The sequence below is a fragment of the Dermacentor andersoni genome, chromosome 1, assembly GCF_023375885.2.
Source record: "Dermacentor andersoni chromosome 1, qqDerAnde1_hic_scaffold, whole genome shotgun sequence".
Taxonomy (NCBI): Eukaryota; Metazoa; Arthropoda; class Arachnida; order Ixodida; family Ixodidae; genus Dermacentor; species Dermacentor andersoni.
In genome coordinates, this window is record NC_092814.1 from 175,409,088 (window position 1) to 175,432,339 (window position 23,252).

Genomic DNA, 23,252 nt, shown 5'->3' on the forward strand with positions numbered 1-23,252 from the left:
AGGTTACTGGTGTGACAGCGTGTGCTGTGAATTGCAGGCTTCACATTCTGGAGTTGTTTTTTCCTTCTTCCACTTTTTTATCCTTGTTTTTAATGACTAGCCCTTGATGAAGAATTCTGATCTGGTATAATGTAGGTGATTAATTCCGCTCGATTCTATGCCACTGTTATCATCCATCATTCATTGCTGGCTAATCCTGTTCATAGTGCAGTCGGAGCACTGCTCTGGCATGGAACCGTTACGTTATTCCAGCCCTGCTTTATTAATATATTGCAAGGATCATGTGTGCAGCAGCAGCAACAATAATGACAGTATAATAAGGGTAGTACAATAATAAATCCTCTGTCTCAGAATGTTAACCTTAAAGTAGAGTTTGCCAGGACTGCTTATTTTAAGAAAGGGTGCTTCTTTCTTGGATCTAGCCTTCAGGTAACATTTAATGCTGCTACCTAAAATTTTGTGCTAATGTGTGTATTGTTCCATTTGTTTTGAATGAGTTACAATGCATACAGCTGTGTATGTGACATAAAAACCATATGATCAGGAAAAAAGAATCTATGGGGCATCTGTTTGCATGCTTCTAATTTCCTGATGTTTGAAAAGTACCGAATGGATTAGTGAACCGAGTACGATATGATCACAAAATGAAGCAGAGATAGATTAAAGGCATGCTGCAATGCAGCGCTGGAGAATGTGTTGTAGAAAAATTTTAGCCATGACGGTTTTGTGTGCTGTTTTGAAAGCTGTGCTGCCTATAAAAATATGAGCACCTTTTTGAGTGCTGGTAAAAAAAGGTGGCAGGTCACCTGCAATCGCAAGCATGCGAGTAAATGCAGTCATTCAGTTGGTGGTGGATAAATGCACAATGCTTTATGTTCAGATTTTTCTCTGTTCATATATTCTCTGGCATTGGAAACTTAAAAAAAGAAAACACTAAGGAATATAGCCTTATGTTTCTTAACTGAGAAATGTTATATTCTGCTCTGGATGTGACAGTTGGCGCAGTAGTTGCCATTGGTTTCATCTACCAAATTTCATCTCTTGATAACTAGTGTAGAAATGTCTATTGATATGTTTTGTGTTCTCATCAATGAGTGTTTTGTTCCCAAGCTCCAAAGGGGTCTGCCTGTTGCTTTGCAGGTAGGATCATTATCAGCTTCTGTGCAACAGCTGGAACTTGAACGAGACCAATTAGTTCACCAGCTGGATGAACAGCGGACGCAGAGAGAGGCACTTCAACATCAGCTGTTGGAGTTCAAAAAGAGTGAAGGTCAGGCAGAAAGTTCTTGGAATTAGAAAAATTGTTGCACAGATATACTGCATTGAATTAAGTCATGTTTCCCATTGTAAAGTAGACTTACATTGTTTTGACCCTGATGGGACCAATGAAATTGATCGAATTATTCGGCAGGTCGAATTAAACTAGGTGCAGAAAAAAAATCCAGAACACGCCACTTATTCACTTGGCAGTATTTGCCTGATTCTAACACGCCCTCAAATCAAATGCACGCCCACTGTCCATAGTAGAAAACTAACATATATATGACATTAAAGCTTTTAAACAAAGTAGTAATCTAATACGCTCCCGATTTTTTTAGCAAGAAAAATGGGCAAGGACGTTATATGCGTTGCACAATGGCAGCCGATTTTGTTAAGACAGCTTCACCACACGATTATTAAAGCCAGCTTCGCCGCAAAGGATTTGTGTTTTGCGGTAAAGCATACAAATGCCCCGAAGACAATTTTGATTTTGTACCCAGTTGCACCATACAGGCAATTTTTGTCCCAGTTTTTGCAAACAAACAAAAGGGGGCACATTAGAATTTGGTAAATACCATAATCAGACAGTATGAGCTACGGTTATTGCTTGAAAATGTTCCTCAGGTAGGCCGAAAATAGGTGTTTTCAGTGAGAGCTGTAGTAGTGTGTCCAACATGTTTGTCCCCTAAGCTCCACTGAGATTGATGCTGCCACTAAAGGGGTCGCTATTGAGGTCAGGCACATGTGTGCTGACAGGTCAAGTTCGAAGTATCTGGTGAAGGCCTGTTTTAGGATCGAAATAAGGAAAATTTGGGCCCTTAGATATGCATGGGCACCAGCTATCTGGGACCTTCGGTTGGGATCAACTTAATCGAAAAATCAAATTAACGAAAGCCTACTGTATTGCACAATTGAATGCTAATTTATACCGAGTGTTCCATAAAGATGGAAACAAACTTAAAAAACATGCCATTTCTTTATCATTGAGGCCAGCTTTATTTCATTTTTCAATCTCTTGAAGGCAATTTGACGAGAGATAAAAACAGGTTCTATATTTCACATTTCTAATTTCCTTTGCAGTTTTATATATCACATATGCATTGTTCAAAAGCACAAAACTAAGTGTGGTTTTTCTTCAAAAGCAACTAGTGTTTCTTATTACACTGTGACATAATGATAACATTGACTTCTAGTTAGTGTCTTTGCAAACATCTTTATGTAAATCATTTTGCAAATTTTATGCTACTCCTTTGTGTTTGAACTACTGAGGGGAGGCTAGACCTTCGTCAGGTGTTGCAAAACACCCTTAAGCCCGACTTTTCTCAATTTGCAGTGTATTTTGTGAACTGAAATAAATTTATTTGCAGGAAGAAAATTACAAAAGGGTGTTGGGTAGGGACATTCTCTTTATGAGTGTATTAGTATTCCCGAACTCAAACTCACTTTACAAGTGGTATGATGAAACTGTGACAGTAAAATTTTTGATGTTGCTAGTTAAAATAATGGAAACAAAAAAATGAGGGTTTTGTGCCCTGAGAAAACTGATTTTTTGAATGAAAAAAATCAAATACCATGCATTTTTACACGAGTCCACTACTTGATGATTCTTCAAGTTTGCCATATATATACCTCTTTCTGTCACAAACGAAGACCCCATTTTTCACTGGCCAAGTAGTAAAAGGAAATTTAAAAAAAATATGAATTCCTGCCAAATAAACAATGCTGCCTTTCTTAAAAAAAAAAAGAAAAACACAGCAATTTTTTTTTTCAATTTGTGCAGAAGGCAATGTGTTAGACAGACAAACAGGAGTAAAAAATATGAGAAAAACATTTATCTTTCTTTTTTTCTGGTGAAGTTATAGTCAAACTTAGTTTTTACTAAGTATTTTCTGGAATATGGAAAAAGGCATTTCCTCATAGCAACATGTCTTCCCCTGGAAAGAATGTGGTGAATGGGAAATTATACTTAAAATATAATTGATTTGAAGTTTAAGTGGAAATTGAAGTAGGGACTTTATATTGTTGTTCATGTGCTATATAGTGTTTGTGTTTGTTTCTAGAAAATATGTGTACAGTGGAACCCTGATTATACGACTTTCTCAGAACCGTGTGAAAACATCGTATAATTAGGCTGTTGTGTAATCCAAACGCCAAACATTATGTCTATAATACATGACTTCACGTGACAGAGTTGAAAGGAGCTTATGTGTACATAAATAATGCGACCATGAATATAACGTGAGGTGGGACATTCAGTCTCTCAGAGGGAGCAAACAGTATACGTTAAACCTTGATAAAACGTAGTCAGTAAAATCGTCAATTTGCTTAGTTATATAAAAATTTCATTGCATAGAAATTTGACCTTTTATTTAAATTAGTACAGTCACTTTTCTTACAAGAAAGGGACCCCAACATTTCTGTATTGGGCAGTCGAAAAACACAAATTTGAATGAGAAAAAATTCATCTTGTTGAATTTGAGAGTCGGCGACTAAAGATACGGTTTCATGCCGTGTCGACAATGTCTTCACATTGGTGGTATGAAGCGAAGCCAGCCACACTTCCACATCCACTCTGCCCCTGCGGCTGATAGTGTCACACGCAATGGTATGACACTATCATGAAAAGTGCCGGCAGTGGTGAGCAAATGCTTCATTGGCCTTTTGCTTGAACATGTCTCATAAGCTAAAAATTGTGCAACATCCAGTTTAAACGCGCAGGAAGACGACACACGTGATGCCATGACATCTCGGCACACCCACATTTTTCGCAGCACGCTCTCTCTTTCGTAGCATGTTGCGCTGAAAAGCTATCAGCTTTTATTCGAAATCACTTGGCAGCTTCTGGGTGATTGAAGTGCGACGTGGGAGGCTGAAGCTGAAGCGCTTCGTGAATTTCTGAAGCCAGCTCCGGCTGGCTTTGAAATCCTTTGGCGTTAGGCCTCGCTCCCTCGAAAGTTCCCTAGCTTTCGCTTGGAGCACTTCTGTTGTCCCTGGAAGGGCAGCTGCTCTCTGTGTCCGAACAAAGTCGGCCAAGACTGTCTCCACTTCTTGTTGACGGCCTTTCTTTGGTCCGCTAAATGTCATCCTCGTTGCGGCGCACGCAAGAAGCTGCTGTCATTGTCCCCTCCAACGACGGACGTTTTTCTTGTCGACGCCGAAGTCCCACCCGGCTTGAAGGTTAGACGATGCCTCTGCGGCTATCATAACTTTTCACTTGAAAGCGGCACTGTAGTGGCATCTCCTGCTTGGTGCCATTGCGATAACACCACGCTGCACACCGATTCGGCCGACACGACACAGGTCAAAATGGTGATCTCGCTTGTGTACGGTTGGCTACTGGCACGGATAGTTGCAGCTGCCATACTGACTTTTCTAGATGGCGCTAGCTATGCACCATATTTAGCAGTTTCAATGAAAAACTGACGCGTTTTTTAAAATCCTCGAATCTAAGCCGACCCTAGAGATTGGAATATGATTATTTGAAAAAAAGACTATCGGCCTAGATTTGAATAAATATGGTATTTACATATGTGATATAGCTGGAAAGTATATCACCTTTTTCAATGTCATGTGTTAGTAGCCTAAACTAAGCAGTTTTATGATAGCAATTGCATGTTAGTGACATCTATTGGGACTGGGCTGTGAATATCATAGCACATACAGCATACAGCTTGCGGCGACGATGCTGTCGCAATAAAAAGTCCAATCCATCTCTTTCATGATTTCACTCATTTGTAGCCTGTGCTGCTTCTGTTGCCTTCGTGCTGATGCTTCCACAAGTGCTCTTTCTGTTGTATTGACAGCATTTTGAACAAAAAGCTGCAGTAAATACACAGAGTTTTTTTGCATGTCCACACTGTAAAAGAAAAGTCAAGATTTAGCCTGTCATTACACAAGGTGTTTGTTTCCAGGTCATGTCTTGTGATTATGGTCATGCTTTACAGAGGAGTTGCTGTCACATGAGCAAGAGGAGGTGACACGCGAAGGCTATGCCAAAATGAAGAGAGGCATGCAGCAACTTGAGGACCGTTTCAAGGCTACTATGGACCAGATAGCTGACCTGTCAGATCAGAAGCAGCAGCTGGAGCACTTGGTCACTCAGCTACAAGGGGAGACAGATACCATAGGTGACTGGGCATTCTTTTCTAGCCTGGGTGCACCATAATGGTATCCGAACCAGCAACAAAGTATGTGTTTGCTTCCATGTGCTTGTGTGTAAGCACCTGTCTTTATCCTGTATAAGGAACATAAAACTCGCAGAAATACACACGGGAACATTTATTTGTGCTGGGTGTTGAATATTTGTGCAGTTTCTGTAAGTTCTTGCAGCTAAGGCCCTAATCGTGAGGTCCACCTTGTGGCTCACAATTCTTATCTCTACATGACCAGTAGCATGCTATTTACTCTAATATCAAGCTTCCAGGCTATTCTCTTGCTGAACCAGAGTGTCTATTAACCGGGGAAAACCGGGAATTCTCAGGGATATTGAGTAGTCTGGAAAAACTCAGGGAAAACTCGGGGAAGTTGTGCCTCTATTGCGGAAAATTAGCTGTAATTTTATTGAAAGGGTCGAAAGTCGCGGTAATGCTGGCTCGAGTAACAGGCAGGAATCGTAATGAATTGTCTTTGATGCCCTGTCGTCAGCTGGTGAAATTGCCAGTGTACAGTGAACGACCGACTTTCCATGTTCCTGATGATTTGGATGGCTTCGCGGCACCACCACATACCCCATAGAGTCAATGTATCAGAACATCTCAAATTTTGGATGCAAGAACTCTTCGCCGTCCGATTTTTCAGACATTTTGCCGTGACCGCAGGTCCGAAACGGCATTAATCAAAGCCACCACCGCGCTATTTTGATTACCTCGCCGCCTTGAACCGGCACCCTCGGACGCAGATCCGCTGGCTGCCGTAGCCACCACTGTGGCAACGCTAGGCCTAGCTGCTTCGACGTTTGCCATGAAGCTTCTTTCCTTTGGGTGCCGTGTTTTTTTATTGAAAGAATTCGCTGCTGTCAGCAGTGGCACGGACTCCACCTTTGTGGTCCTCGCGATTGGCTTAGAAGCTTGGAAAGCACGATGCATTGAATAAGGCCGGTTCCCGAAAGTCAGCTTCGCCTCAGTACAGAAATGTTAATTCGTGAAGAATGCGCAAAAGTATTGCAGTGAAGCATAACAAGCGTGGGAAGGGGCTATTGCCACGGGACACCCGGTATTTCCTGTCACGGAACAAGCACCGATATGCCTAATACGTGTACCGACAGGCCTTCAGAGCATTTTCGAATGAGCCTGTGGCGGTTTGAGCCCCTAAGGGCTGTAAATGACATGCATTTATTTTTTCCAACTGGCCGATTTTTCGGATGTTTTCGTGGCCCCTAGGGAGTTCGAAAAATTGGACGTGGATGGTGGAACTGACTAAGAAGATTCTTCAAATGGTCCGTGGGGCAAACGAGTTGTGGAAGGAGCAGAAAGGACTTACGCATTGAGGAATGAACAGAAAAGGAAGCGTGCTGCCGCCATTTTGAAGGAGCTTGAGCTCAAAAGGCAGTGTTTGCTGATGCCGAGATGCAGGTGTCCCTCATCCAAAGCAAAACAAACTATTCAAAGCAGTGAAACACAACACTGAAGCATCTTGTGCAGGCTGAGAATATGTCAGGACAGTTGAGGTTGACTTATGGGCTGGTGAGAGAGAATCTCATTTGTGACAAATTTCGGGCCTCATACCACTGAGCTTGCTATCAGTAGATAGAAATAGCTCATATTCGAAAATATTTGCTTCTGTATGCATCTCCTTTTTATTCGTATTTGAGAATGTCCGACTCCATTTGCAATCTTTTTCGAAGATATTCTATTTGCTGTGCATTTTAATAACCCCTCCCTTCTATTCTCTTTTTGAATAACATAAACATTACTCCTTAGTATTCAAATTGGGTTAAGTCGTTTTCTTTTTAAAATTTTTTTCATATGCTTACTGGAGAGTGACAGCATTGGGCGATACGGTTTCAGCCCGTCTTGACATAAAGCATAGTTTTGCATCACTCAGGGAATTTCGCAAAGGCACTGAGGGAAAACCTGGAAAACTCGGGGAATTTGGAAATGTCAACTTGGTAGACACCCTGTGAATACACCTTTTGGTGCTGCCCTTGAATGGAGGGCATGATGTGTAGTGCAAGAACACCCCTATAGTGAGTTTTGTGCACCTTAAAGGAACCCAGATCATCAAAATTACTCTAACTGTTCGCTATGGTGTTTTGTAAAAATACTTCTTACATAATGGCATTGGTATTTTTCTTTCGTGGTCAACTTCACTGGAGAGCCAGTTGTTCACTTAATTTTCATTGTCATTTATGAGCAACACTGTCAGCCATTCTTGTGGAACCATATGTTGATGAAAGGTACAGCATTTAGAAAGGCTTTTTAGATCATACTTGCATATAAACAAATATCAATATGATGAAATGATAACAGGCCTCATTTGCATCACGTAGGGGAATGCCAGCAAATGAGAAAGAAAACTGGAGAAAAAAAACAAAACAAAGAAGACGCAGACAAAAGGAACAGGCAGGGTGCTTGTTTTCCCTCCTGTTCCTCTTGTCTGTGTCTTCATAGTTTTTTCGGGTTTTCTTTTCTGTTTGTTGGCATTCCGCAATGTAATACCATGTACCAACTCGCCCAACAAGCCACTCTTTTGAACATTGCATCAAGATGGAAACAGCAAGCCAATGATGTTTTTTTACTTTGTTTATAAGGCAAGGTGCTTTAACCACAGGGGTTATCGTTACTGAAAAGCAGGACTCTGTTTTCACAGTTGAATGAAGTGGATGCATTGCTTATAATGTGCAGAATATTTTGTGTCCTCACATGTTATGGTTTTCTGATCGAATTTCTGATACATAATGTACAGCTACCCCGAAAAATGCTGGTACTATTGTTTGTACACATGAATGTAGTTGAAGTGAGACAATAAATTATCGTAGCAGTTCATAACAGTGATAACAAACATCTTAAAGAGATCGTCTCACTCCACAAAGACATCTGCAATGGCCAAGAGCTGTCTTTTTGGTCACTCTAGCTGAGTGTTTGTGTTTGGAAACAGTGCGACAATCTATATACTCAAAGGTGAACTTTTGGTAAATATCTCTCTCGTTGAGGACAACTGAATTAAAGAGCAAAGAAAATGCATGTAAGCACTGCTACGCCTCGCCATCTCACCCCTCTCGCCCCTGAAGGAGGAGCCGGTGGGGCTCCGAAACATCATGATTTAAAATTAAAATAATGTTTGGTCGCAGTTTTATCTGCTCTTAAGCTATATACTCCACTCTACTAGGTGCCCATTGAACATGCAGCATCTGATGTGGGTGGAAGGCAGAAATGCTTGAGTACTGTGCTTCAGGGGCACATTAAAGAACCTCAGGTGGTCAAAATGTATTACCAGGTGGTCATTCAGGTGTGTAATCACTCAGGTGGTCAAAATGTGTCAAAATTATCCGGAACCCCCACTACCGCATCTCTCATAGCCCTCTGTGCAGCTTTGGCATGCCATGCCCCACAAATTGCTTTGTTTTGCTTTGCTTTGCTCTGCTTGCTTGCTCGCTTGCTTGCTTGCTTGCTTGCTTGCTTGCTTGCTGGTTGGTTGCCTGGCTGGCTGGCTGGCTGGCTGGCTGGCTGGCTTTCACTGTGAAATCTAAGTGGTAGCAGATCACCTTATTCATGCAGATATGGGACAGTATTTTGGCATGAAATATAGAAAATGATTCATGAATATGCATTGTGAGCCATAAAAAAATGGTTATTGCTTGGGCTGGTTACTATTGGCTGGCATATCCGGAGATACAAGGGATACTGGTGGAGGGGGGGTAAATATTTTGATGGCTATGAGTAATGGCTATTATACTTGGTATTTATTATACACTAATGCTAACCCAATTATTTCAGAGTGGTAAATAAAATTTTCAATGACAAAGAACGCAGGAAAAAAGTAACAAGCAAAGTCCCCACTTAACAAGATGCAAGCTTTGTGTGAAAGACATCAGTATGACTAGCATGGGCGAATTGGCCTTGAAAACTCATCTGAAGAGTGAGAAACATGTTCACCTGGTGAAGGCTGCAGTGAGTAGCGCCGTGAAGAACTTTTTGATGGCCATTGCAGCTGACTTGACTGAGCCAAGCACGAAGCCATAAAAATTGTCAGGCATGGATGATGCATGAGAGAGATGAACTGGTTATGGACGATGAGATTTTGTGAACACTCGAAAGGTTTCACTGTATGCAAAACACATTCATGATTTCTTTTCATCATCTGTGACAACTCAGCGGCATATGTCAAACTAGTGTGAACTTTTTTTGGAAGTTGGTGGCAAGAATATAATCAAACCACTTCCATACACTTCTGCAGGCATCTCACTTCATATTCAATATGAATATTTTACGTTATTGTTTTTTAATTAATGTTGATAAGGATTTAAGGCAATGTGCTCAAATAAATAAAGTACTTATGGTTGCAGTGTCATCTACTAGGCTTCATTGCTGTGCTTTTTTAGATTCAAGAAAGAAGTGGCAGCTTGAAGATACGAGACAAATGAAGAGATGCTGCACTGATTATATCAAAAAAAGAAGAAGAAACTGGAAGGAACTGTTGCTGAATTGACACAATTACAAATTAAAAATTAAATCCTGGGTTTTTACATGCCAAAACCACAATTTGGTTATAAGGCATGCCATAGTGGGAGACTCCGGAAAATTAGACCACCTGGGGTGCTTGACAGCGTTGGCAGACGCTTGGCAGAGAAGTCAGAAGCAACCAATTGCATGACATGTATGACAAATCCAACGGCCCCAGGAAGATAGCCAAAAGCAAAGCTAAACAAATTTTGGAAATTGCCACTGAAATACAGGAAAAGCTACATCAGCTCTAAGACTCGATAAGACCTTGCTCTTTGGACATTTTATCTTTGTTTGTTGCATTAACCCTTTCAGGGTCATTTTTTTCGCCATATGCAACTGCCCAGGGCCGATTTTTTTATTGCAGATTTAAATTCTTCAGAGGGACATATTTAAAAAAAGAAATTACCGTAATTTTTCTAGGGTGACCGTAAAGTGAGAAAAAAAATTCTTGCATTGGTATATATGTACTCTTTGTTCATCAATAACAATAGGAAATTCGCAGGCACTAGTTGAAATCGGTTGGTGCCGGACAGGGGTAATTGCAGATTGCAGGGAGATGCCTTCGTCCTGCAGTGGACATAAAACAAGCTTAATGAACTTGTAAAAATTTTAAAATTGATGCGTTGTTTTACACATAGTTCAAAGGCTTAGCAAAAATGCGCACACGAGAATATTTCGCAAGTCTCGAATGCTCTTGCTCTTACACTAATATTTATGTCCATAACGTAGTCGAACTGCGTAGGTGAGCGCACTCAAAACTGTGTGGTTGTGTGCCCGTCATCAGAAATTGTAGTGATTAATTTTCTTATAGTATTTATTCTCTAATATGCCAAGTAATCGTTTCAGTGCTCATAATGCTTTAGACCTGACCACACAATAGATGAATAAATGTCCATTTTGTAACAAATTCTATATTCAAATTTGACCAGTAACGTTTTACGCCACTATTTCACCATGAATTCTGTTGGACCTTATGTTTCACTATTCCCATGCCCCTAATATTAACCCTTCATAACAAATGCTTAGAATTCTGTAGCTGGCATGATCAGTAGCTATTGACAGCTTTATGTTCTCATTAATCTCAAATGTACTCTCTTCCTTGGTTGTTTTGTAGCGGACTACATTGCTTTGTACCAAGTGCAACGAGGTATCATGCGGAAGCGTGCTGCAGAGAAAGATGACTACATCTCGCAGCTCGCTAAGGACAGGGAAGATCTCAAGGTTTGTAACCTTTGTTTTTTGCATATCTTCATGACTGTGGGTACAAGTGATGCAGTGCACTTTGTCTTTTGAGTGCTCCCTTTGTGCTCTTTAGAGTGCCTTCAAAAATTTTCCATTTTTATAATCTAGCCATATTTCAGAGCCATTGGGAGGGTGCTTAGCTTCCAAGACAAAGCATTAGGTAGCTTAAGAAAAAAATACCATTCTCTTTAGAGAAACTTGAAATGACCAGTCCTAATTCACTTTGAATTTAAGAAGAAAGTATGGTCATCTGGGTAAATTACTGTCAGTCAACATCTCATGTCTTTATTGCCATTCACTCTCACCATATTTATTTATGGTCTTTCACTCACACTGCTGTTTGTCATGGAGTCCAGTAAGATTGCGTGCTGGGTGAATTGGTCTACAGTATCAGAAGAAACCAGTACCATAGGCAGCATATACACATAGAACATACTAGCGGATGGTACAGCCGCTGGACATATAACTGAGGTTTATTTTTTATAAAATACTGTGCACAGGAAAAGTAGTGTGTGCACCAGACTCCAAGCAGCGGCATGGTGTCCTTCATGCTGCAACTCCAGCTACTACTCTGGCTGCCAATAGCCCACACAGTTTCTAGTTTCAGAGAGCCTTTTGACAATGTGGCACTTTTTTAACCACAACACTACCACAACGCTACCAACACTACCACAACACGTTAACCACAACATTACCTGGAATGTTGACAGTGCACAATGAAATGCAAAAGAGGTGCTTACATTTCTGTGCCTCTTTTTCTTTTCCTCTTTGGCATTGAAAAGTTACTGTGGGGGCTGCATTGCCCAGGTTTGCAAAAAATAGAGTATCAGGTGATGCATTATCTTGTGTGATTGTTCTAAGACCTTTAAAGGATGCAGTGTTGGTTAAAGCCATGAATGTGAGAGTAATATCTTCCATCACTCCACACCTTCTCACTGGCTATCTATGATTAATGTGAGGTGGCGGAGAAGCACACAGCACTCACCGATCTTGAAGTGTTGTAGTCCTTGCACACCTATTTAGTCTAGGTGAATTGCAGAAGCTGTACAGATTCTTCACTTTTTTCTGTAGCTAATATGTCTATTTGATGAGAGAGAGAGAGAAAAAAGGGACTTCATGTTTAGGATCAGGTGCAAGCATGAAATGCTGTATGTTGTATTCATCGCCATATTGTCTCATATTGTTTATTACCTTGTACGGCCGATATTATTCATATTTACCATAGCCTGTCACCAGTGTTCAATGGTTGTCAGAGGCGCGGTACCTGGCTTGTACCAGGGAGTATGCGGTAACTTGATCAAGCACAGGCTGAGGGGTGAGGGGGGAGTTAGAAACAGGTGAGTGCGTATCTCCTCTTCTAGCTGGGCTGCATGGATGTCATCGCAACTGAGCGCATACGTTGCCTGCATGCCCTATCTTGGAGGCAATCTGTGGTGGGTGCAAAGCAAGGGCGAGCCAAGATGGCCGTAGCTTCATGTGCACCGTCTTCCCATGCATTTAGTACTTGAGGTTGTGTATTGTTGAGTCTTGAAGACACGTTGAAGCCAGAAGCAAATGAAGTGTTTGCTCCCTTGTGCCTGCACACGTCACGATAGTGTTGTCCCACTGCGGCCAACACTATCAGTTGCGGTGATGAAGTGGATGCAAAAGCTTTGCAGGCTTCACTTGTACTGTCAATGTGAAGATATCGTCAACACAGCATGAAACTGTATCTTTAGTCACTGACTGTCAAATTCAACAAAATGTTTTTTGCACCGAAATTTTTTTTTATGAATGCCTGATAATCAAAAAAACCTTATAGCACCTTCGGTGTGAGCAAAATCTATAAGCAACTTTACTTATTTGCCTATATGTTGCCTAAATTCTACCTGTTTTGGTACCAACCACATAGATATTTGCTATGTTGATACATCTTCTCCTATTTCAATGGTGAAATTTTGCAGAGAGGCTGCTTTGTATATAGACTCGCAGAAATGTGAAATTTTACATGGTCAAAAAATTTAATTGCAGTTGGCCCTTAACAGATAGACAGGGTCTTCCGTTCTGGTGTGTGTCAAGTGAGAAATCTTTTTAAGTCAATAATTGAGGAGAATGGAGCTCAATGTTGTCTCATGTGCAGTGAATATGACTGTTAATTTGTAGTTTCATGTCTGCAGCCACGGTTTGCGAGGTTTTCACTGTGGCTTTCACATTAATCCCAGGCCAAGTTGGCTGAACTACAGTGCCTCATTGTGCGCTTGTTGGAAGATCGCCAACAGCAGTCTGGTCAGTCCGTTCTGCCGCTGCCAGGAAAAGTCCTCACAGTGTCGTCCTTTGCTGGTGAGTGTGCATTTCATAGGTTTGTGCTTTGTCTCTGAGAAAGGCATTGGGAAGCATCAGAGAAATCATTTACTTGCTTAATTCTTTCCCTACCGCGCCTATTGGGCATCGTTAGCCCACTGGCGATGGTTTTAAATGCTGTTTTCAAGACCTCCCGCGCTTCGCATGGATACACTATGCCATCTGATGTATAGTACAACAACTAAACTTTCGTTTCTTATGAAGTTCATTTTTTCCCTGCTTGGCAGCATTTCTTGAATGGGCTTCGAAAATGCGTGCGCAACTCATCGGAGTTGAAAGCAAAAACTGCTGCATCCTGAAGCAGCATACCTGCTTCAAAACATTTCAGATCTTGTGATTTTACTGCGTTTACGGCTGATTTTATCAACGGCTCAAGCAGCCGCTGCCTTTTCATCTGACTTTGATTCTGAGTGCAATGATGACGAAAATCAACCCGGAACTTGAGGGTGCACTGCTAGTTAGTGCTCCTCAACCAACTGAAGCCATTCAGCACTAGCCAGCTTAACATGGAGACAAACTGCAAGAAATGTTATGACAGCAAAATGCAGCAGAAAACAAGAATTTAGTGCAAGACATGTGACATTCCCCTATGTTTCACATCGAGGAACTGCTTTGCTGCATGGCATGCACATTTTTGTAGCACAAGTAGTTTCCAAGGAAAATTTTTTATTTTTTTAATATAGCGGCTATTGGGTAGCAAAACATTTTGTATAATTAAAACATATTTTAGCGTTTTTTCTTTTTGAGTACAGGTGTATCTCTACAAGCTTTCTTCAATTTTATTCTACAATATTATTTTTGGCAATTTGTTTTTTTATGACATACGTCTCGTTCATAAACATTCTATGCCTGAAAAGTAATTAATTCTGCTTTGCTTTCATGTATTGCATAAAATTTATAGTGCATGTAATAGTTTCTTTAGAAAAAAAATTGTAGTGTAACCTGCAAAATATGGCCATTTTCTCCTCAGTAGGGAAAAAGTTAACTCCTATTGTCTGAATTTGTTGCCTGAATCTCTTTTTCCCCAAGGAAAACCATTTGGATTGCAGTTGAAAGGTACTTAGCATCCTAAATTACTTTCACACCATTAGCTTTTCCAGGGCGAAATTTATGTGCTTGTTACAAAAGACTGAAACAAGTACCTAGTGCAAACAGATGGCTTTATGTTTGCATGTTTTCTTGCTTTGCTTCCTTTTAGTTGGAAGTCAAACAGCCTCGCATCTTACAGCAGCCTGTGAAATGGTTGCAGACTACAGAGATTATGACTACAGTTTATGCAACTGGGTGGATGTAGCCGCACGGATCTCTTGATGCATTCAGCTTTGTCGAAAAATTTTGTGTGTAATGGGTTGTTCTTTAATTGAGAGATGTTGACACTGTGGGGAGCGCACTCGCCCATCTTCCGTCGTGTCGTCTCAGAAAAAGACGTAAAAGGTTAAAAGGTATGAAACAGCGCCACGAGGGACACCCTCTCTCTCTGGCACCTGACCTAACCCTCTGGACTGGATTACTTGCTGCAGCCCTTGAGTGACCTTGTTTGCCTGACTATCCCAGGAAACGAGGCAATGTTATTTATTACTTATTGTGAAGGGGACTTCCCTCTGTCAATGTCTATTATTGCTTGTAAGAATACACATTGTTAAAGTTGATGCCGCTGGTTGCCTTATTTGTTCGAACCTGACATAGCTGCGATTACACGCACTACGGGTTGGGGAGTACGACAGAATGACTGTGTGTGGCTAGATTCGGAGCTCGCATGCAGCCCTAGCCGCTCGCAGAGCGTAACCCCACGACACATGGAGGTAATTTTAATGCGAAGCCCCCTGTGTCACAGGAAATTCGGCGTCAGCATCCCGCATCCAGCGTCGACGGTTGTTTTGGCAAAAATCATTCCGAACTATGCATACCGAACCACGCAGGCCCTCCATGTAGTGCAAAGAAGTTACTGAACTAATTGAATTTGTCAAAGTAAAATGCGTCAGAAAAATTATGCAGTACGACTTACACACAGCCTGCAGACACGATAGCATTGTATTGTAATTTGAATATACGAAAGAACATAATTCTGTTATGCGGAAACTCAAACACAAACCCATTTCCAGCATTTCTAAAATTCGTAGAGCAGCCATGGCCTCCAAGTTTTGCATGCACCCGTGCGCACAAATCTCAAAGACCATAAAGAGGTGCACACGGTTCCTTGTAACACCTCCAGATGGCGCTCGCCTCTGCTGCATCGTAAAGCCCCTTAAACTTTGTGAAGTAGTGCCACGCTTTGAAGAATGCCGCCTCCTCCTGTCTTGGCAAATTAAAGCAAATATAAGCTTCCCCAAAGCACCTTGAACCATTGCATCTCAAAGCTTACACATGTGCTTGGTCAGAAACTTCTTTGCTCGACACACGACCGCTGCTCAGTCTTGCGCTTAGTGTTGAGGTGATGGCGGCAGCACTTTGCACCAGTACAGCAAGCCGCGTGCAGTACAGCTTGACGTGCATGTCACACAGTTAAATCCAGCACAGCTCCTAAAGCTGTATATTTTGCTCCTATTGTCCATGAATGTGCATCATTTTTCTACCCTACTGTGTAATTTCGAGAACGATACGCGCTCTTATATTAGGATAAAAAAAAAAAAAAGGCCTAACCATATGTAGGTCTGGTGGTCTGTACAGTGCTCTTGTACTTGTCGTACGGAATGTTAAGAATGGTATGCTGAAACAAGGGCTAAACTTATACCTTATTCTGCCACAAAACTATACGTTACCTGGCACAAACTGTTTACAACATACATCCACAAGAACTATAACAAAAATTTGTATATTCTGTAAACTTGGCAACAAAATTCAGTATGAACACAGTTTTGCTACCTTTTTTTACTCTTTAGCTTGTTTCTTCAAGTTCATGCTTGTATTCTGCATGATATGCTGCACAGATCACTTCATCCAGGAAATTGCTTTGCGCACACGCGCTCAGTAGGCTGTAAAACTCTATCTGCTCTCAGAATAACCCGACCCACTTTTCTAAATGCCAGGATCATGCGGAGCCTTGAAAAGTGACACGCGCTCCGTATAAGCCTGATACCCTGACTTGCAATTTGGGACAAAACACTTCTTGCCCATTTTGAAGCGCAGTTAGACTGAGCGCAGCTAACTGGCACTCACATGCTGCGGCACGGTATGCGTTAAGTTAACCCCAGAATACGAACTCGGCATCACATGCTGTGGTGCAGTATACGTTAAGTGAACCCCAGAATACGAATCAGCCGAACAAATGCACCTACAGAACTCGCAGGCACAACACAACATTTTCCGAAAACACAGACAAGCCTTCAGATACACATGAATTGCAGCAAGTATACTTCAGCACGTATATGATGTGCATTTACCCTGTGTGGTGTGCAAATCTCCGAATGCACGTCATGCGGGCTCCTGAGGCTACCATACTATAGCACCATCTGTATTCTTGCGGCGAAACTGCCACTGAGTCAAGGTCATCTGTGAACACAATTTGTCCGTGCTCTCCCTCTACGAGGAGCGGTGAGTGTGAGCACCCAACTTATTTTTCTTACACCGCGATTGCGGCCCATGCAAGAGGCCGCGTTTCTACCAGAAAGCTTGCCTTCATGCATAGCTTTTGCTGTTACTGTTTCCCAGTAAACATTACGGTTACATAAGCTGCAGTTACCAGGAAGCGTGAGAAGCCGTCTGGGATCTTTGAATGCTATTGCGATCCACTATTAAAGGTGAAGCTTAAGTGTCCTCCAAGTCTTTTTTATACAACTACATTTGAGGTCATAATCTGGCTTTCACTCTCTTAAATTTATATGCCTCATTCTAATTCATGAGTAGTGGATGAACAAGGGCATACTTGGCTTGTGTTCAGTCAATGTTGATCTGTTCAAGTTCCTTTCCCCCCTTCTAGTCTTAATTTAGGAGCTCAGAACCCGTGTGCTATGATATCATGACATCTTGCTAGAAGAGGTTAAAGTTAAAGTTGAACTGGAAAACTGGACTCTGAACCTAAATTGCAGTACTGCTCGTATAATGTTATCAATATTTACTGGACAAAGTTTTTCATAACTTGCACTATAGTGTTGCCATTATTTAAGTCCTGTGTTTTATGCATTGTTCTTGCCAAGTGAAGCCTGAACTGAAAATTGCATCTGAGCCATAATTTCCATCGGAACTGAGCCAATGCCTCAGCCGGTATTCTTGGAATATGCGTGGACCTGACTAAACCTGAACATATTATAGTAGCCTCTTTTTTTCTAAAACACCTGTGGGAAGTGCTCAACCTGAGTGGCCGCAGGATCTCAGGAGCGGCAGATGTTGCAGCCGCTCAGGTCGAGTGCCTAGCATGTTCCTTTCTCGCGCTACCTGCACGCGAGCCGTCTTCTTCTTCACCGACTCTGTAGGCGATAGTCGCAGCGCTACAGGGCCCTCCTCATAGTGCAAAGCACAATTGAAGTAAAGTCCAGTGGTAAAGTCTGGATACAGGAGTCTATGTATAGTGTGCAGATGGTATCGTCGTTCGTAGTGTCAGGTTCATGCAATCCGGGAGAGATGTACCAGGCAGCACCGGCAGTGTAAGTTGTGAGCGTGGCACAGTCACAGCGATGCCGTAGTGTGAAATTACGACCTGCCACAGGTATCTTGCAGATGCCTGGGCCTGGGAGATGGCGGAGCTCCGAAAGAAGACCATCCGGCAGCTCATGACTTGCGTGGAGATAGCACAAGCATTGGTCTCTTACGTTGCTGACTTAGGAGTGATTTGTGAGCTGAAGAAACCAGATGGCTGAGCTGCTTCTGCGAAACTTCGGTTGACCATTCATCCGCGGAAGGTGCGAGCACAGAACACTGGAAGGCTCGCCTGCTGTTGCTTGCTGCGAAATCTCAGCTGCCGATAGCATCAGGGTTGTGGTGTTCGCTGAAGGCATCACGAAAGTTGTGCTTGTGGCGTCACTGTGTCTGCGAGTGTGAAATTTGTGGCTAGTGGAGCCCGGAGGGAGACCCTCTTGATCGGTGATGAGTGAGGTACCCCCAAGGAATATCCAAGGAAGGAGAGCGGCAGGCTGAAGAGTACCTAAAAGCGCTTACGTTTGGCCCAGTGAATTCCTTGGAAAGAACAGTCTCGCAGCTGCCTTTGAGATGGGGAAAACGCTCACGGACCGAGTAGAAGTTTGATGCTAGGGCCGGCGCATGCTGACGATTGGCATGGGTGGATGCAGGATGACGACGCAGGATGACGCGACAGTTCAAATGGCGAAAGCTGTTGTGACTGAGTGCTCAAGGTGGCGTAGTGAGCAAGGACGGCTGCCCGCAAGTTCTTGTAGAAGTCGGGGCCGGGGTGTGGCAGCTGGAGCCTGGAACACAGCCAAAGCCTGGAACCTTGTTTATAGGGAAGTGGCTGTCCAGCTGGATGAACCAGACGTCCGGCATGTCGATGTAGAATTCCCAACACCCTACAAGCACGGGATGTCTGCCTGACCATGTAAAGCCACATCACTCTCACCTTGGTAGAGTTGGTGCATTGACGCTGGCATGGCTGGGCTTGTTTGTCTAGTGTCACAAATTTGCGGTAGGGCACTGCAAAGAGGAAGCCGCTGTGGCCACGATTTATTTAGGCCAGGCAGCCATGGTGCCGCAGGATCTCGGGAGCGGCAGATGCCGCAGCTGCTAAGGTCGAGCGTTTAGAGTGTTCCTTTCTCGTGCTACCTACATGTGAGCCGTCTTCTTCTTTGCCGGCTCTGGAGGCGATAGTCACACCATTACACACTCATTTAAAAGCCTGTTATGACTAGAAAGGTCATTTGAATTGGCTAGTCAAGATATGCACTTATACTCTGAAAAGTAATACATAGATACCTTGGCCAAGAGGCCTGGACTTTTGAAACTAGAGTATGACATCCTGACTAAATCAATAGCTTAAATGTCCGAGGGCCATGGCACTAGCAATTGTGGTTGGTTTTTGTTGAGCTTTGTGTCCCAGCTATTAGGAAAAGTCGAGAAATGTCGAGAAGCATGCATATACACCTCCTTTTAATAGAAGAAAGTTTTATTAGTAGCATGTTTTCTTGAAATCAAGACACTGCTGCCACAGCTGCATGTGCTATCTGAAAGATCTGGAGCCATGCATTGTGCTCAGTGCAGAAGTCTGTGGGCCCAGGAAATGTGCTTACCAGTGCAACGCAAGCAGCTCACCAGAGCTAGTTGCACTTTTGCTGCTGAGCACAACATCGCGGGTTGGATTCCCAGTCATGGTGGCCTTATTCCAATGAGGGCAGAATGCAAGAACGCTTATGCAACCATGCTTATGGTGTGTGTTAAAGAAAACAAAGTGATCAAAATTAATTCAGAGCCTTTTCATTACAGCCTCCCTCATAGCCCACTGTGCACCTTTGGAATGTTAAAGGGACACTAAAGGTTACCAGAAAGTCAAGTTAAAGTGGTAGAGCAATGTTCTAGAACGTCTAAGGCGTCAATATAATCGCGAACAGAGCTTTAGTAACCGAGAAATTTAGGTAAATGCATGACACGATTTGAGACCCCCCAGCGACATTCCGGTACTAGCCCGATGACGAAAGCACTCCTCATAATTTGTGTTACTAATACTCAACTACTCGTATTAAAAATATCATTTCATTCGATTATAAGACGGAATAAAATGCTACTTGTCTACGTCTATTCGATTCTAAGAAAAAATAACATTTTGACGTTACCCTTGAATAGTATGGGTGGTCGAAAGGTTTCGTTTTCGCTCGACTCTGCGCCGCGCACGCTTTGGAGTTTCAGTAGTTTCGTTATCGCGTCGTGCTGAGTGGGTTCTGCTGGCTCGCGAAACTTTCATTTGGAACAAGCACAGAGAATGCCACGTCCATGTGATGTCGTGGGAAGCCCTCGTTGCTTTCCCGCTCCGGAGAGCCGGTGTCGAGGCCGCCGTCGTAGTACGCAACGATATCGGCAGCGCGAGCCCTCAGCAGCAGGTCGCGCTCGTCAGTGCTCAAATCGCTGAAGTTGATCCCAGCATCGCGAGCCAATCTGTCCTTGTCAGGGTCCATTGCGATGAGCGTCGAAGTTTGCGTCATAGAATGAAGTACCAGCTTAAGTTCGCACGTTTCTCCTTCCGCTAGCCACCATACTCCCGCTTTCCCTCTGCTGTCGGCTCTGTCTTGGCTGTTTCTGGCCGCGCGTTCGCGTTTTGCGCAGAAAAGCCGTAGCGCCGTCTGCGGACGCCGTTCTACTCACCAATGGCGCAACGTCACTATGAGACCATGATGTCAGTACTCCTCGATCGGAGGGCGGGCGATTTGAACTGCGCTAGAGGTACGCGGACGCTTCAGAACGCATTTTCTCTTAAAATAAGTCTTTCCTTGGCACGAAACAAGCGTTTCGAGGTTTCTGGGCTGGTATGTTTGAGGCTATAGACCCGTTGTGATCATTTTAGCAGGTGTGACTGTCTACAAGTGGATTGCACTTACAGCTGAATCCTGAGTGATCGAGGTCTGAATATAAAATACGCACTGGTTGTCATACTCTTTGCATCCCATAAATATCCTTACTGTGGGACATTAGAGCCGTGCTCATTCTCAGAATCATGCTTGCGGACATGCACACCGCTAGATTTTTCCAACAAGTATTTCTGGCACAGCACAATGGCAGGTCTGTTTGTTTTCTCTAATTGGTTCCAAGATGGTTGAAACTGATAATGCCACCTCTAGTTGTAGGAGCTGCATGCAACTTGAAATGTAGTCCTAATTTAGCACTGTACAAACTCCGAGCTCCGTCAGTGATGTTGTCGCTTCTCTTCTGCAGATTTTGTGTGAAGGAGTTGAAGGTATATGAGCAGAGCCTAAGCATGCAAAAATAGCAAAGAAGCAGCGAAAGACAAGCAGACTTTTATTCTGTTTGGCTGCCTGGCAAAGTACAAGGCAGCCCTGTTTCCGTGATTGTAGCACACTATTGTTACACCAGCTAAATTGGTAGGCAGTAGTCTTGGAGACGGGAAACAACACATGCATCTTGAAATAGTGTCGATTACATTTGCAAACGTCACGCTTTTCTGAAAATAAAAATTTTTTGTGTAAATGGCTCTGGTGAATTACTCGTTGAACATGTTTGTTTTGTCAGGTAGGTTCCAGATGATGGACAGTGTGTGTAGATTCTTACGTATGATGGAAAATGTCTGAAATGCATTGCAGAATTATATATGTAAAGGTTATTTCTTATTTATATAATGGTTATTTACATGTCTTGTGAACACTGACCAACCTTCACAAATTTTTGTACCTGTGGACATGTTGCAGATTTCTTACGACGTATAATTTATGTGGGGCATGGGTGAAGTAAATGATAGAGCTAATCTGTGCTCTTCTGATATTTGCAGATGCTCTTCAAAATGGCCCAAATGCTGGAGATACTGGGAGCAAACCTTTTAATGGCTCCTCAGATGAGGTGCAGGAAGATGTCACTGCGAAAAAAATTATGCATCTGTTGACTGAGATTGAAAGCTCAAGTGCTGTTGATGGCTCACCTGTTCCGGACACCTTCCATCCATGCCCGGTGTGCTCAGGACGTTTGCTGACTGTCTAGGTGCAAACTGAAGCAGGTTTGTCTTTTGTTAAGTACGGCTGAAAAACATTTTGATTGCTACAACATGGATATAAACCAGGGGTTCTCAAACTAGGTTCTGCGGATCCCAGGGGTTCCACTGTGGGGGATCTCACCCTTTCTCTTGGGACAAAGGAACGACAATGCAGTAGTGCAAACAATCACAAGGGCATTTATTGCACCTTTCATAGATCAATGCCTGCTAGCTGAGTTGCTATCCACAAAACATGCCGATGGGCACGCGACAAATCACAGAAGTCCGACTCACCGCGACTGGATAGCGAGCGAATATGTTCACCCCATGCTGGACACAAATGGCTGGTCGTTTGCGCGTACGCGGTCACGCCAACGGTGGCGCATTTGAACGAGGCCTTGTGAGATGGTCTCGCAGAAGCATGGATCGGCGCACGCGTGGAACGTCCACGCCGCTTGCCAATCCCGAGCCAAAGAGGAAGAGCCTTCTCCTTTTTGCACCCAAGTAACCACACCATTAGGTGGCGTTAGCAGAGCCACACTTGCGCCATCTCTCGCAATGCGCTTCAACCAGACCGACTGCCACTATTACTGAGCCACGTGGCGAAGCCGGATTACAGGAGACGGGAGCTATGCAGGAAAACAACATATCAGGGGACGCTTGAGAGTCGCGCATCCCCACAACCCCCAACCTTAGATCACTACATATTCCGGTGAAACATGTCACACGGTCTAACATCAACGCGTGCAACAAGATAGTATATGCAACAGTGGCCGCGCCAATAAAATGTCCACACGCTGTCCATAACATGCGAGCCGGCATTGTCCTTGGGGTCGTCTTGGAGTCGGCATTGTCTGCTGGTCGCAGCAGCAGCTCTGCAGACTCGACGGCACGATTTCATGCCCGGACTCCGGAAACAGCTACGCAGTAGTCAGTACGAGTAAACATCGCTCGCGCCCTGCTGGCGAGAGCCACAGTAGCTGTTGGTGACCGCTGGCTCTTTTCTCTGCTGCCGAGGGTTGTGAGCTGGATACAGCGGCCGCCGAAGTCGCTGCGCCGAACTGGCCACAGCATCACCATTTCCCGGGGTGGCTCGATCGTAGTCCGGGGCAGCAGCACAGACAATATGTAGGTGACAGCAAACCAGGGGTGACTCCACTCATGCTGCGTAC

General features: G+C 43.3%; 1 protein-coding gene across 3 annotated transcripts in view; it reads left to right on the forward strand.

Moving 5' to 3' along the window:
- The window catches only part of LOC126547181 (golgin subfamily A member 2-like), a 166,010-nt gene that overhangs the window by 133,352 nt on the left and 9,406 nt on the right, over positions 1 to 23,252 (forward strand). For all 3 annotated transcript variants that reach the window (XM_055062799.1, XM_050195060.3, XM_050195062.3), the window contains 5 exons: positions 1,141 to 1,270; positions 5,205 to 5,387; positions 11,038 to 11,144; positions 13,367 to 13,484; positions 21,883 to 22,104. In XM_055062799.1, coding sequence (XP_054918774.1) covers positions 1,141 to 1,270; positions 5,205 to 5,387; positions 11,038 to 11,144; positions 13,367 to 13,484; positions 21,883 to 22,088 — 744 coding nt within the window. In that variant the 3' untranslated portion in view covers positions 22,089 to 22,104. The remainder of the gene's footprint in view (positions 1 to 1,140; positions 1,271 to 5,204; positions 5,388 to 11,037; positions 11,145 to 13,366; positions 13,485 to 21,882; positions 22,105 to 23,252) is intronic.